Source organism: Mustela lutreola, chromosome 8 (assembly GCF_030435805.1).
Source record: "Mustela lutreola isolate mMusLut2 chromosome 8, mMusLut2.pri, whole genome shotgun sequence".
Lineage (NCBI taxonomy): Eukaryota > Metazoa > Chordata > Mammalia > Carnivora > Mustelidae > Mustela > Mustela lutreola.
Genome location: NC_081297.1, coordinates 10,923,932 through 10,939,141, shown reverse-complemented (window position 1 = coordinate 10,939,141; position 15,210 = coordinate 10,923,932). Strand labels below are relative to the sequence as shown.

Sequence of the window (15,210 nt, the reverse complement as noted above, 5' to 3'; positions counted from 1 at the left end):
AAAGGGAGCATGTCTTAGGGGCCAGGAGCTCCCAGATGACCTTCAGACAGGGTTCATCCCCCAAATACACAACCCCTCTCTCCCAGGAGGAACAGAATGGACTGTAAATGTGCACTTCTGGGGTAAAAGGCTCAGGAGTCAGCATGGGCACCTGGTCTTCCACCTGTCGACTCTCTCAGTGCGGAGCCAGAGAAAAATCTGGGAGGTAACAATAACCCTTATTTTATAGAAGCAGTGGTGTACCATTTGCAAAACACTGTTGTATCTTACGTTGAGTCTTTAAATTGAAAAAAAAAAAAAAAAAAAGCCAACCTATGGGGTAGTGACCATCCCTCCCACTCATGAACGAGGAGATCCAAGTTCAGTCGTTAAGTGACCGTCAGATCAGCAGACTCAACGTCAGTACGTTCTGTGGGGGTCAGGACAGTGTCTCTGCAGTCTTTTCCCTTATTCTGCTTTAGACCTGGGGCCACAGCCCAGCCCAGCCCAGCCCCAGGCAACAGGCCTGGGGCACAGGAAGTCATCACAGGGTAACTGCTGAATTCTGGATGCAGGGTTTGGGGTACACAGTACAGGAAGGAGGGAACAGACTGTCAGAGGGGCGGTGGCAGAGAAGTCGGGGTGGGGGTGGGAGGCGGGCACCCAAGTCGGGTCCCTGTAGACCACCGGGGGGCTGGTGGCACCACGCCATGACTTGGAATTTACTTCCCAACTTCCGAGTCTGTGAAGAAGCCAGAAAATGGGACGCGCTGCAATTAGCAGAAAGTACCTTGTGGAGAGAGTTAGACCCCAATCATAATTTACATTTGCAGATATGCAGATCTCTGAGTGCATGGCTTCTGCCCTGATTACTAATTAATGAGCTGCAAACCTGCCTGTGGGAGCAAACAGTGCTGATTATGTTGGTCTGGGGGGACGGAGACGTGCCGCGGTCTGAGAAGGTAGAAGATTCCTTGAACACACACTTCAGTGCATTCAAAGAACAAAACGGGGACAGAAGACGGATATAGAGGGAAGCAGCAAGTTGGGGGAGACAAAGTGGCTGTTGGCCCTTCCGCGTCACGGAAAGGTGCGTCTCAATGATTTCACAGACCGTGTCCCATGCATATGTTAGCACTGAGCATCCGTTTCAGTAATCAGCTGGCTGAATTCTGAATGAATTCGGATGCAAATGCATCGGTACAACTTAGAGGAGAGTGCCAGGGAGGAACACACCGGAGAGCGGGGTTCCTGGTGGGCGAGCCCGTTCCCCCTCCTCTGCTCTGCACACCCTGAGGTCCTTCCTCCCTGTTGGGTTTCCTGGGCTGCATGGTCTGTGGGCGGGCGACCAACTAGAGGCAAAGGCCACCGAGTCACCACACAAAGCAAGCCCTGAACAGAGGGGCACAGAAAACCATTTCCCGTAACGTCTTCACACATCTCGACACCAGAGACCTACGAGGCGGGAGAGCGAACTTCTGCAGCCTCCAGGTGCAGGGCAAACCCCAGGAGCAGCTCCCCTGCCTCTCCCGGAGCGGAGGCACGTGAGGCCGGCGCCTCCCTCCCCCGCTGACTTCCTCATTGACACAGACAGACAGCAGTACACGAGACAGTCGGTCACCACCTACCGTTGGACTTTTCACTATCTGCAGGTTTCATCTGGATGGGATGATGCATCTAAAAACACAAAAGCGAGACAGTAAAGGCAGATTGAACAACTGTGCGCAGGTCTCCGAAACCCCGCACTCGCCCGCGCGAGACCTCGTCCTGCTCCGAGGACACATCAGTAATAACAGGATCTCTCTCCGTCAAACGTAACCCTGTGAAAATGCAGCCTGCTGCGGCGTTCGGGAACAGAACCCTTTGTGTCACTGGGCCCCGTGGCACAGGACTGGGCTTTGCAGCCGGACCTGAGCTTGCAACCCGGTTTGGACACTCAGCAGAGTTTCTGCCCGCATCAGACGGGCAGGTTTGGCCCTGCCGTTCGTCATCACTGCCATGTGATCTCGGGCGAGTATCCTAACTTCCCTGAGACTCAGTTTCCTTATCGGTGCAACAGAGGTGACACCGGCACGGCAGGAACGGAATGCGCAAAGGGCATGAAGGGGGTGTTGTGAACAGTGCACAGGACACGCTGAGAAAAGTGAGCTACTGTTACTCTGTATGTAGTATGTCACACATGTCAATGCAGATGGTCTCTGTTTTGCTGGTGGCTGTGCGCTCTGCTGCATGATCTTTTTTAGATCTCACGGTCATGGGTAATTTGAAGGTCTAGCGGTTGACTGATTGAGGCGCGATTATGTACGTTCTTCAAACACCAATTCTGACCCAGGAATGCGGAGCTACTAAAGGGATGGTGGGGGTGGGGGGGCGGGGGAGGAAGGGCAGGAGGCACGGATCTTGCAATTGGGTCTGCTCGGTCCATGTGCAGGGGCAGGAGTACCTTGGGACAAAACAGCGCCGAGATCCTGAGTCGCGGTGCCCCAGCGCTCTGTGGCTCTTTACACAATGCCCACCTCACTGTCGCGTGCGATCCACCGAGTGCTGAATGCGACCACCATTTCCAATGAAAATAAATTCCTCCAATCACGCTCAAAGGTCCTCGCACTTCCTACTTCACCAGATCCCGAGGAACCTCAGAGCCCTGGTTTAGATGGAATCACTGGCTGTGCAAATGCTTTTGTTCAAATGGGTCCTGTTCTCGCTGAACCTCTAATCCCCCCAGTGGACTGCCAGCACTTGCAAGCCCCAGCTCTGGGTTTTATCCAATTTAAAGGAAAGCAGAATGGTACTTGGCTCCGGCACTTAAATAATGGGAAATTATCATCAGGCAATCAGGGGTATGTGGAGTTAGTGCCTGGCAGGGTCTTCAAAACACGAGGGGAACAGCAAAGAGGCAGTACTATGAGGGGATGAGGGGCTGAATAATTCCGGGCTGCCTTGTCTGTTCTAAAAGGCAAGATGCTCTCGTGCACAGGACACAGGCCTTAACACGTGGGGTCTGTTCGGATTCCTGCTCTATTAACACATTCAGTTTGTGTAGGAGAGACTAGAACGACACGGGTCAGCAAGTATTGTTTCAGAGAGGATACTTTTCAATCTTTTCAGAAAAGATTGGCATTTATTCCTAAAAAGCAGAGTGAAGTAAAACGTGGAAAGGCCTGGTTTGGGCTGGGGAAGGTGAGCTCTGTCCTACGCTAATGCTTGGGGAAGATGGGCTGCATCCCTGAGGGGCTATCCCTCTAGCCGGCCTTAGCCCACCCACTCAGCACAGAGGGGTGAAGCACCCACTTGGGTCTCAGGCTCTAGGCTAGAAACTGGAGGATGAGGCCCAGGGAAGAATCTCAGGCCCTTCGGGTGCTCGGTGTGTCTGGGGGGTGGTTGATGTGCCAACAGTGCCAGGAGCCGTGTGAGAAGTGCTTTGCTAGACCCAGAGCAAGCTTGTGCAGGAGCTCATGGGAGCAGACACTCACTCTGCCTGGGGAAGAAAGCGAAGGCTCTTAGCAAACGGGATATGTGAATTGAGTCCTAAAGGCCACGCTGGACTTGCTGGCAGAAAAGGGGGAGATGGCACCTGAAACCAAGAGATTATCGTGTGCAAGGTGCAGTGGTGAGAAAAAGCACACTTCCTCCTAGCGAGGAGGCCAACGCGTGTGTGAGGAAGGGCGCACGAAGACGCAGCTGGCACCTGGGCGTCCGACATCCTGCCTACGAAGGGACTGAAATGGTGTCTAAAAGTCAAGGCGGGCATAGAAGATTCGAGGAGCAAGGGCCACGAGAGCAAATCTGAATTCCAGAGAAGTCCTTCCTGGCTCCAGTGCGGTGAGTGGATTATAGAAGAGAGGGACTGGGTGGGCGGAGGGGGGGGGGCGGGGAGACAGCCGAGAGGCTACTGGGAACATCTGAGTGAAACTGATGACGGTCAACACCCGGGAGGCAACTGGCTGGTTGTGGGGAAGCAGGGGAGAGAGAACCATCACCGGAGCATGGCCCAGATCGGGGAAACGTGAGAAAGTGGTTTGGGGGGAGACTGCTTCGTGCAGGTCTGAACACTCTACACCCGATGTGACTGGGGCTGGAAAGAAGTTGGGGGTGTGCATCTCAATGGCTCTGGGGCCGTGGGCGTGGGTGACACTGTCCAGGAGGAAACGTGAAGTGAAAAGAGCCAAGGAATATCAAGAGGATCATAGAATATCTTGTCAAGAAAGAGGAATGGAAGACGGATGGAGAGGAACAGCAGGTCCCACAGCAGTCTCGGGGCAGAGCTTCCAGAGCAAGGCGGTGGTCAGCACATGCGCCGCTCACTGCTATGACAAAAATGCCCAAGGATCTTTTGGCCCTGACCGTACGATACTCTTCTGGGAATTGATCCAAAGCAGCTTCTGTGAGGTGGTGGGGCCCGAACACTAAATTATACAGAGCGGGGGAGTTACAGGGAGAGCAGCAGGAGAGAGGAGAAATGGACACGACTATCTCAAGAAGATTCGCTGCCAAGGGCAGGATGGGAGAATATGAAAGGTCAGTGGAGTCAGGGGCAGAGAATGAGAAGGCAGAGTCTGTCTCTTCTAGTCTTTTCTTTTCCACACAGCTTTTCCAACGAGCTGTGAGACTCTGATGAGAGTCACAGGCGGAGGCAAGGAGAGAGGAGGCCAGTGCACCTGCACTACCTACGGGGCATGAAAATGAACCAAGAGGACTCCTGCCCTCAGAGAGCTTCCGATCCATCACGGCGGCTCATGTGCACAAAGAGAAAGAAGAACAAACTGGCCAACATTAGGAAAGGCCCCCAGACAGAGCACAACAGGCATTCAGAGGGACCTCCGACATGCAGGGAGGTCTCGGGCAGGAGCTCTGGGAGCTTCTGCAAGAACAGAAATCATTCTGCCCTAAAGCTGGAAAGGGCCCCGGGAGCATCCAGCCCAATGCTCTGAAGGGAGGCCTGATTTCACTAAGGACACACACAGCTGACTAACGCCGCCAGAGCTGGGATCAAAACTCTAAGCTCTTGCCATTTAACCCAGGGCCACTGACCCGCAGATCACAGTGCTCCTCTGTTAACCGCCCGACACGGGACTTGGACACACGGGCCTACGGTGGAGGGTGCCGGCCCCACCCACTGAAGACTCTGCTATCCCCCGTCAGGCAGAGGTCGGCCTCCCTCCTCTGACTTCCCCGAACCCGTCATCTATACAGCTCTGTGACGAGTATTACTCTAAGACTCGACTCTCGGTTTTCCTGCAGCTGCCAGGAGAACCAGATCTGTTTCTGACCCAAGACTGTCCCAAAGGCTCTGGATAGAAGATCAGTAGATAGAACTCGGCCATCGCCGCTGCAGACTTGAACTCCACTGTGGTCTTCCCCCAGCCCCGAGAGAGGGAAAGTCAGATGCACAAATCTAGACTGCCAGAGCATGGCGAATTCTGAATGGGCAGTCGCCCCCCTTCAGGTATGTTCTGAAGACTACGGAGATCATGTGTGTAAAGCACCATTACCTTCTTGGAGAAAGGTGTTCAATCAGTACTGTATTAAGAATGGCTCCTTGTCAATAACAGTTCATTTGAGTTACGGTTTTATAGGAAACAAGGAAGACCAAAAAAACCCACCACCACTACCACCACCACCAAAAAAACCTAGTTTGGAGGAATTGTTCTTGTAATGGTCTTCCATCGCCTTAAATCTCATGAGTCCAAAGAAGTTTGGGAGATTTGTTGAGTGGAGTGAGAAAGTGACTGAAAAGGAGCCCACATTCTAGTGGAAAGTTTCAAGGTGTACTAAAGAGACTCTTTTCCTACCACAGGAAATGGTTTCAAAGATTTGATGCACCCGGACTAGCACTGCACGTTTGTTCACTGATTTCTCCGTTTACCAGACGCCCTGTTAGATGCTGTGAACACACGCATGGAAGAGTCTGGATAATATGGTGGGGGTGACAGACTCCTCAGTGGCACATGCACTCAGAGATGCCGGACGCACACCCAGGGAGGGCAAGCCAGAGATGGTGTGTGAGCCCAAGTGGTGTCGGAGTTCAATCCTGAAGGAATCCTAACGCTCCCAGGACCTGAGGGAAGGATGTCTCAGGGCAGAGAACACACCCCAAGGCACAGAATAAGAGAAAACCAGCCTTGCTGCTACAAGAGACGGGGGTGACGACCTTCTGAGAGGAGGAGGAACAGAAGTCACTAAAGGAGGTCACTCACCAAAGACGAAATACCTAAAGCACGACAAGGCTAAGAATGAGGGACGTGTTCGGGGAGTGGAGAATTTCAAGATGGAAACTCAAGCTTGAATGAAAACTCAGAACCAGACTGAGGGCCAGCAGCACACCTTCACCACGTCATCGAGCGCTAAAGATGAGAGAGACCCAGGACGCCCCGACTGCTGCTTCTCTAGACTGTGTCTGATGGGGGGGAAAGTGGCTGCCCCCGCCGCCTGAGGGGACGGGGGGTGTGTGGGGGGGCGGAGCCTCAGCTCTGCACCTGGAGGTCCCAGCTGACAACTGCAGACCAGAGGAAGGGCCTGGGAATTCGGCCGTCAGGCTTCCAATCCCCTCATGCCTCACCCATCCTAAGGCAATGTCAGAGCCAGGCTCCAGGGTGGTTCCCTAGAGGACGGCAACCTTCAGGAATTTTTGCAAGGAGTCTCCTAGGAGACACATGCTAATGAGGTTAAATCTGCGTCTCCCTAAGCATACAGGGTGGGCAGTGTCCGAAAACGTCTCCAGGGGTCCGTACTGTCCCGATCTGCCCATGCTGTCGGAGGAGTCGAGGAACCGCACACATGCCCACGCCAGCCCTCAAAATCCCCAGGGCGGCTTCCCGAGGCGCGGTGGAACAGGAGCCACGAGTCTACTACTTCTACTACTCGTGTCCCAGTCAGCTGTCCTCCGAGCGAAGCAAGACAACAGGACCCCCCCCCCCCCCCCCCCCCCCCCGTCGGCAGAGTGCGTGTCCTGGGGACACGCCAAGATCAATCGTTTTGGAAACGGATCCTGTTCGTGGCAGTAAATTTGACTTAACATACTGCATCCAATTTGCATCTCTGTGAAGAAAGCCTTCTAAATCTATTTCCTTGAAGATTTCCTTGCCCATGAATTTTTCATTTCACTGTAGAACAAAATTTTGCCTCAAGTTACACATGAAGGTAGCTGGTGAACTTCTTGGTCTCTAGCCCTGTTTGGTTAAGAACAGATGCAATCTAACGAAAGGGGACATTTTCAAAGCTCCTTGCCTCCCGGTGCGGGGAGGGGGCGGTGATGACCGGAGCCACGCATGTTCCTTAGAAATCGGTGGTTGAATTTCGGTGACATCTGGGTATTAAGTGCAGCGTTCCTCGTACAGAAGGTGGGACCTCCCAGAGAAGAGGACAGTTACTGCTGGTCGCTGGGGTCCGTGTCTTGGGGACCTGCTCAGGCTCCCAGGGAGTGGGGGCTTCTTGAAAGTCAAGGGCAGAGGCTCGCAGCGGATCTGAGCATGGGGTCAGGGACACGCAGGCTGCTCTCCCCTGGCGTGGGGCCCTCTCGTGGGAAGCGGTCGGTCAGCGTCGGGGCGCACCAGCCTTCTGGTACAAAGCCTCTCCCTCTCCCAGCTCCTAACGAGTGAGTGGCACTTGGGCTTCCATCCCCTTGTCCGCCTGTATACACGCGGGGCCCCCCCTACTGGGCTTTCCTACTGCTGGTCTTCAGAATGGGGGGGGGGTCCCTGACAGGGCCAGACACTCCTCACTCCTGAGCGCGCTGCCCTTTGATCGTCACAGATGCGCCCGGCTGTGGCTCATGGAAATGAACATGAAGATGTAACGCTGGCGCAAAGCCACCGCGCCAAGTCCGTGGAGGTCACCGCACGTACAGGGAGCGGCGCAGGACCCCGGCGACGGCTGTCGCCGCCAGCCTCACGAGTCCCGTCATGTCACAGCGACAGAGATGGGCTGAGCCTGCCGAGTGCCAGCATTCCTGAGCCGCACTCTCGGGAGCTCGTGTGAAATCCGAGGTCTGGCGTGGTTTCTCCAAACCTGTCTGCCCTGGTGCCGTGACGAGCAAGTGGGGGGGGGCGTCCGAGCTTCGAGAGCCGGTGTGAACACTGAGTCTGGGGGGCCTGCGGGAGGGAGACACGGCTGGCTTCTCCCACCGAGGACTCGTGTTGAAACTTGTTTGACCCCAGCCATCGCCGATTGATGAGCGAACCACCTTTAACACGAGATTCAATAAAACATGCCATTTTTGAACCTGAAGTGGGTTTTACAGAGTCACTCTTTGGCATCTCATTACTAAACCGTCTTGACCCCTGAGGGAGCAGCCGTGATGGTACATATTATAAGCTCACTGCCCATAAAATATTTAAAGGGAGGGAAGCAGGGGGGGGGGAGGGAAAGACGTGACTTCACACGAGAGCCACGCACCAAGTGAGAAAATGACAGCACTCCAGCGCTCCAGCGCCTCAAGACCAACGGGAACCTTCCCTCCGTGACGGCGCAGACCCAGCTGGTGCAGACCACTGCCCGCCTCGCAGCACAGGACACTGTGAAACACCCAGAGCGCCTGTACTTCTCACATTTTTCTCCAAAAAAGCGGTTCAATTGGGAAAAATAAGTTTCAAAAGATCCAAGATCCACCTCCCCCTGGCAGCGTGCTGTGACTGCAGAGGAAAGCCCGCACTGTCAAGGGGTCCTCCCTGGGGGCGAGGCTCCCCGAAGCCACGTCGGCTGGCCGGGCTCTCCAGGCAGGCGAGAGTGGCGTTTTTGGTCGCGGTTCTATGAGGCTCAGCATCAGAGAGGGTGAAGAGAGACAAAGGTGGCTTCCAGAATGTTGACTGAGCCTTACTAAGAACCTTAGTGCAGTCAACTTACGAAGACATCTCTAACGGAATGGCACGTCTGCCGGAAACAGGACGAGCCAAATCGAGTGTGGCATTGGCCACAACGAGCTGGTAAGGGAAGTCACCCCTGGTAACGAAAGTAGAGAATTCAGGCAACTTTCTGATTTTTTTAAAAAAGATTTTATTTGTTTATTTTCAGAGAGAGAGCGTGCGCGCACACATAAATGGGAGGGAAGGGACAGAGAGAGAGAGAGAGAGAGAGAGAGAGAGAAGCAGACTCCCCACTGAGCAGGGAGCCTGATGCAGGACTCGATCCCAGGACACTGAGATCATGACCTGAGCTGAAGGCAGATGCTTAACCAACTGAGCCACCTGGGGAACAAGAGAGGGAGGGCCACGTAACCTGGTCCAGACAGAGAGCAAGTCCATCGTGGAGCGGGGGTTGACTCGGGTCTGTCCCAGGCTGGAGCGTACGTCCCCAACACCCCTCCATCTGCCTCTGGCACATAGCCACACAGTTGTGCTGTGAGAGAGTTCGGGGTTTCTAAGAAGCAGTAAAATTACCATAGTTCCCCTCTTCCACACGAAACATAAAGCTTGTCTAGTTCTAAGTGTCTTCCTTCTTCGCTTATACACGCGCGTGGGCAGTGTGCATGGGCATATGCGTGGACGTACGCTAGCGTGTGCATTTCACACGCACGTAAGCCACATCATAAGTTAGCCTCAAAACAGGAATTGCTGGGTTTCCTCCCCAAAAAATCTGGGAAAGCAAAAGCGCATGGCACTACAGCCGCGCTGGGAAAGTACTGCCCGACCGAGGAAGCATCCGACCGTACGCATGTCCTAGTGTAGACGCTTAGTACTGCTTCTCCCACAGCCCCTTCGTCAGGCCCTTCTGAACAAGACACACACCACGGCATCAGACCCTGAGGTCTGCTTCACGGGCCAGGCTGTTTGAAATGTTCCCCCCTACCCTGGTGAGATGTGCACTGATGATGACCAACCTTAGTTTTCATCCAGCCTCAGAGAGGATCCCTGCCACGGACGGATCCTACATTTCGTGGTTTCCGCCCAAATGGCGGGTACAGTAAAGTACTCAATCACGTGGACCACTTGGAGTTGGCTGAGCATCACAGAAACCAGAAAGCCCTAGCAGGCGGCTTTACTTTTTATGTTAACTGACTGGATTGCACAGTGCCCTCTATGTGAACATGGCTTTGGGAAGTCTGGAGAAAATGGAGCTCTCAGCTGCCCTCTCGAGACGGAATTCCTTGGTGGAAGCAGAGCGCATGGGATCCGTCTCTGCTTTGGAGCCCACGACTGTCCCAGATCACTTTTGGGCACTGCCACGAACTGAGCCGACACGGTCAAGGTGTAGAAAACTTGCGATTGGTGTTTGCTAACCCAAATTTTTATAAAAGTGATCCAAGCCAGGGGAAAAATGTGGCTTTGAACATGATGACAGTATAGAAACAAGAGTCACCTTTTCTCTTCCCACGACAAATCACAACCCGGGGAGAACACTCCGAGTGGAAAGAACTATTTCTTCCTGATAGCCCCTGACTGATAACTGCAAAGTGTTTAAAGCCTCCAGGGCAGAAGGCGGAATGAAGTCATTACCATCCTTAGTATCTTACAGAGCATAAAGTTTTCCCGGAGGTGGGGAGCAAAGGTCCCTTCAAAGCCAGGATAACACACCGGGGAAGAATGGCTCTTCTGGCTCACCTGGGATGCATGAAGCTAGTTTCATTCAACTCCTGAACACAGGAGAAAAACCCACAGAACCCAAATTCTAGATCTGCGTTTGGCCCATTGGGCAGCAGGGCAGCCAGCTTAGCTGCTGGACACTATTTGCATTCCTAGTACAATCATATGCGATACCAGAGGGGGAAAACACAAGGAGCATAACCATTCAGTCCTGGGGAAAGTTGTTTTTTTTTTTTTTAAATAAAGTAAGTAAAATAAAATGTGGCGGGAAAATTAGATTACTCTGGGTGGAATTCTATAAGGGAATCTGGAGTCTAACGTTAGGGTGATTAAGTCATCGTTTCTGACAGATTCCTCTAATTGGCTGTCAAGTACCATGGCACAGCCCCATCTGTGAGCCAGTGTCCTCGTCACTGAGCCTGGTCACCTTCGGGTGGCACCCACACACCCAAGAGAAGCTCCAACCCGGCATTAATTGTTCTCATGAGCTCTGATTAAGGTTCTGTGTTTTCATACGAAAGAGTAACACAAGCTCCCATTTTGCTTTATGTACTCCTCAAATTACAAGAAAAATGAACAGGCTCAAAGGAGGAGGGGCGGGGTCCGAGGGAAACGGAAGAGTTACAACCAAGTGCGAGTGTTCGGTGGCTCTCGGGGAGCCTGGCTGTTCAAGGAGAATGTTACTCGGATCCTAGTTTGATTTTGCTGGAAACTATTATAGTATATTACTGAGAAAGGTTAATCTGTGTCTGTCTGTAACCTTCCATTCGAGTCTGATATTTCATTAGTGGTTCCGGTAGAAGGGCACTGCTACTGTGTTTAGCAACATTGTAAACAGAAAGGTTTCCCCACCCTACCCCCCCTTTTTTAAAAGACAATTCAGGCCACCCCTCCTGGTCACTGCATCTTTTGGATACAAGCAGCCATTCACCCAAGAAGTTGAGCTCCCAAATAAATGTGGTGAAAAGCAGAACACGACTAGTTAAAACTGTAAGACTGTACTGTGCTTTGTCTAGAATCTTGAGATCTGTATGTTTTAATGACCAAAAAACACTGGAGGGCACAAAACCGTTCTAGAAATGAAGACGGACGGGCAGACTCAGTGTAAGGAAAGGCTTGTAGGATCGCAGGGCTGCTGGGACCGCCCCAAGTGCAGCAGAAGACCACACGAGGGTTTCGCACGACAGCTGGGAGATCACAATCACTACTGATTAATGAGCCAAAATTAAGAGAAAGGTAATAATTTGCCCTTATTACTAAATGGGAAAGACACAGATATCCTTTCTAATCATGATTTCTTTTTGATTGTGGAATTGTCTTCCAAAACCAGTGATGGATGCTCCAAGAGCCGTTCTTCCAGATGTTACCCAGATGCTAAATTCGACATGCTGCCTAATCGAGCCACACAAAACACACGCTGAAATAATAAGGCCTGGCCCGGTCGTTAAGGAGGGGTCAATGGCCCAGGGAGTCCGTTTATATTCCCGATACTATGACTCCACATGCCACAAACTGAGCAGAATTTCATACTTTAAGACAAATGAATCCGGTTTAAAAATAAGTCGTCCTTTTGACATTGGCCTCCGCTGGTAATGGCCATCCTTGGGCTCAGCTCTCACACAACCTTGGGATAAAGGGGAACCCAGCCAGCCAGGCTCGCGGTGGCTTGTTCCCCAACACCAGCCGTTTTCAGGTCGTTCACCACTACCTTGTCCTCTACCCCTCGCCCCCGCCCTTGAATGGGGACGAGCAGAGCCCTGCGTGCTGGAGCGCGGATCACGGGGCCTCCTTCTGTGTGAGGACGCCTCCTTGCTGACCTGGCCCTTCTGCGCCTGTTCACTCCCTGTGAACCCAGCCCGGAGGCCTGGCCACGCGGGGAGCTCTCTTCCTCCCTGGGGCTCGACCCAGTCCCTGGCAGTTCCTGGTGCCACTTCCCAGAATCCTCTCAGGCAGCCATTCAGCCACCGCCCGGCCGCATCCCCGCAGGAAATACCCTTTGGATGGAACAACCTGCTGGCCTGCCCCTGAGTTTCGGTCCCCCGCTGGAGGCTGGCACACTGGCTTAGACAGCGGCTGGGTCCGTCTCCCCAGACCCGCACCTGACCGCCGCTCTGGCTTGGCCCTACATTTGCAGAGTTTTCTTCCCCTAGGAATTCTCCGTGTAGATCTAATTTCCCCTCAATTTGTTCTCCTTCTTTACTCCTTGCTATTTCTCCGGCTGCTGCCACCTTGCTTCCTGCTCCCTCGGACTCCTGAAATACCGCCCCCTCCCCCACCATTTCCAGTCCTTGCCGTCCAAAGATCTCATACACCACTGCCTTTTTAATCTGCCTAAAACTCTGGTCTAGTAATTTCTGTCTCTTGCTCAAAAACTTTCCATGATCTGCCAAATTAAATTCCAGCTCCTTGGACTTCCAAACAACTCCACGCTTTGACCCCAAATTACCTTTTCAGGCTTATTTCTCCTGATCGCTCAACATTTCTCTTCAACTCCAGTAGAACTGGGCAGTTTCCTCGGATGGGAACTTCATCCATACGCTTATCCACAAAAAGGCGCAGCGACCCTCCCCAGGCATAAAGAGGCGCTATTTCCTTTGCTGGCAGGACCACTATATCAGGCACCTAGGAACTCCTATATGTTATTGGGTTGACTCGTGTGCCATTGCCCTTTTGTAGATCATAAACAGTTGAACAGGGACAACATCATAGACCGCAACCTTGTCTATTGCATAGCAATGAACCTGCATGACGTTCTTCCCAACGCACTCGTGAGAAGTCCCCAGGTTCCATTCAGGAGGGCTCTTGCTTTTGTAAGGTTTGAGAGCTTTCCAGTAATTCATCTGCACTATTTATGAGCTGTACGAGCGCAATTAAACGTGAACTTGACACAAAGCAAAACTACTCCCCGTACCAACCGTGGAGCCCATGGGTGTTCTGGGGGCTGCGCCGGGTTCCCTTCACCCACTCTCTGCGGCCTCGACCCTGTTAAGATCAGCGCCGCTTTATCCTGTAATCTCAGGTTCCCTTTCAACTTCAAGGCAAACTAAAGCCACCACAAGAATACCCTTCTATCAAGCAAATCTTTAAAACCTCCAGTTCAAAACTAACTGGGGAAACTTAAGCCCGCTGCATCTGCTCTTGAACCTTCTGACAGGGTACCGGCATCTCATCAAATCCACAGAAAAGCCCCACTGAGTTTCGTGTTCTACTGATCCTTCCCTAGCTTAGTGTTAGAGTCGGGAGTTGTTTGAGTTGCTCTCATAGCCACGTTTATTAATTAGTGTCTAACATTTCCATCTCTGCGAGTTGCAACCTCTCATAAAAAATGCACTGGGGTGCCTGTGTAGCTCAGTCATTGGGCATCTGCCTTTGCCTCGGGTCATGGGATCGAGCCCCGAGTCGGGCTCCCGGCTCAATGGGAAGCCTGCTTCTGCCTCTCCCACTCCCCATGCTTGTGGTCACTCTCTTGCTCTCTCTCTGTGAAATAAATAAATAAAATCTTAAAAAAAATGCGTGGTTTGATTGGCTTACGAGTGACAACTCCATTTACATTAGACAATAAACACCACACCCCACTCGGTAGCCTCTCTCCATTTGTTTCCTCAGCTCCCTCCATGGCCTTTGGGATTTATACTAAGTGAACGGAAGCAGATAACTTGTATCATTTTCCTCTCTTAATCATGTTTAGGCAAAAATGATTAAATATCTTTTTAAAAAAAACAAAAACAAAAACAAATGAGGCTGGTTTTTAAAAAGTGATTCCCTACTAAGAAGAGATGGCAAGTTTGAAAAAAAATGCCTTAAGGGCCATTTCATATTAGCCATGTTTAAAATGTAAATCCATTAAATGTCTGAGAAGACATCTGATATTGTTTTTAGCAACTCTATTCATTTCGCCTTCCACAGTAGTCCTAAACTTTGGCTGATATTTTGCCAAATGAAGATCTCTCCTCCAGCGCGGCTAATTCTTTATGAGTTCGAGTTTGATTTTCCTGTCTCATTTTGATTTCTACCTTCCATTCTCACATGTGAGGTCGTTTCCCAACTTTGGAAATTACTTGTTGGCAGCGCTCGGGGAAATTATGATGGTTCAATTTCTATCAATACCCTTACCCTGCAGCTCCGTCTTCTAAAGATCAGATTCTGGGTTGGGCCTTTGAGTACAGAGTACTGTAACCAAAATTCACATGGCAGAGGAAAACTCAGAAAGGGGGTACATTATGAATATGGGAGACATTTTTATATTAAGGAAGAAACGCAAGAAGTCTTTGTTGATAGCACCTGAACTGCAATGACTGATCTATTTTGATGGTTTCTTCTCTGAATGAGGTCTTGGGAAATCAGGGCTGCTTTATTAGTTCAATACTGGAAAGAACATCACAGTTACAATCACAAGGTCTAGGGTTGAGTCGTGGCCCAACTGGTCCAAGTCCAGGTATCTACAGTTCAAGCCTCTTGGCCTCCTTAAGCCTTGGGGAACTCTTATTTGAAGCAAGGATCACAATGGAAACCTCAATGCTTGATTATGAGGACTGAATCAGATAATAAGATGCAGAGAAACCTGAGATTATCAACTCTTATTAATTCATTTAGGAGTTACAACCAGAGTAAAAACTGCCCTGTGACCACACACGTTCGTGCCTCACCAAAAATGACAGTCTTTGAGATTAAAAAAATTTGAATTAGAAAAAAAAAAGAACAAAGTAGAGTAGGG

At 51.6% G+C, this 15,210-nt stretch overlaps 1 protein-coding gene across 11 annotated transcripts in view; it reads right to left on the bottom strand.

The window, feature by feature from the left end:
- Window positions 1-15,210, bottom strand: part of CELF2 (CUGBP Elav-like family member 2) — a 607,444-nt gene that overhangs the window by 71,889 nt on the left and 520,345 nt on the right. For all 11 annotated transcript variants that reach the window (XM_059183789.1, XM_059183788.1, XM_059183786.1 and 8 more), the window contains one exon: window positions 1,608-1,656. In XM_059183789.1, the coding sequence (XP_059039772.1) occupies window positions 1,608-1,656 (49 nt within the window). The remainder of the gene's footprint in view (window positions 1-1,607; window positions 1,657-15,210) is intronic.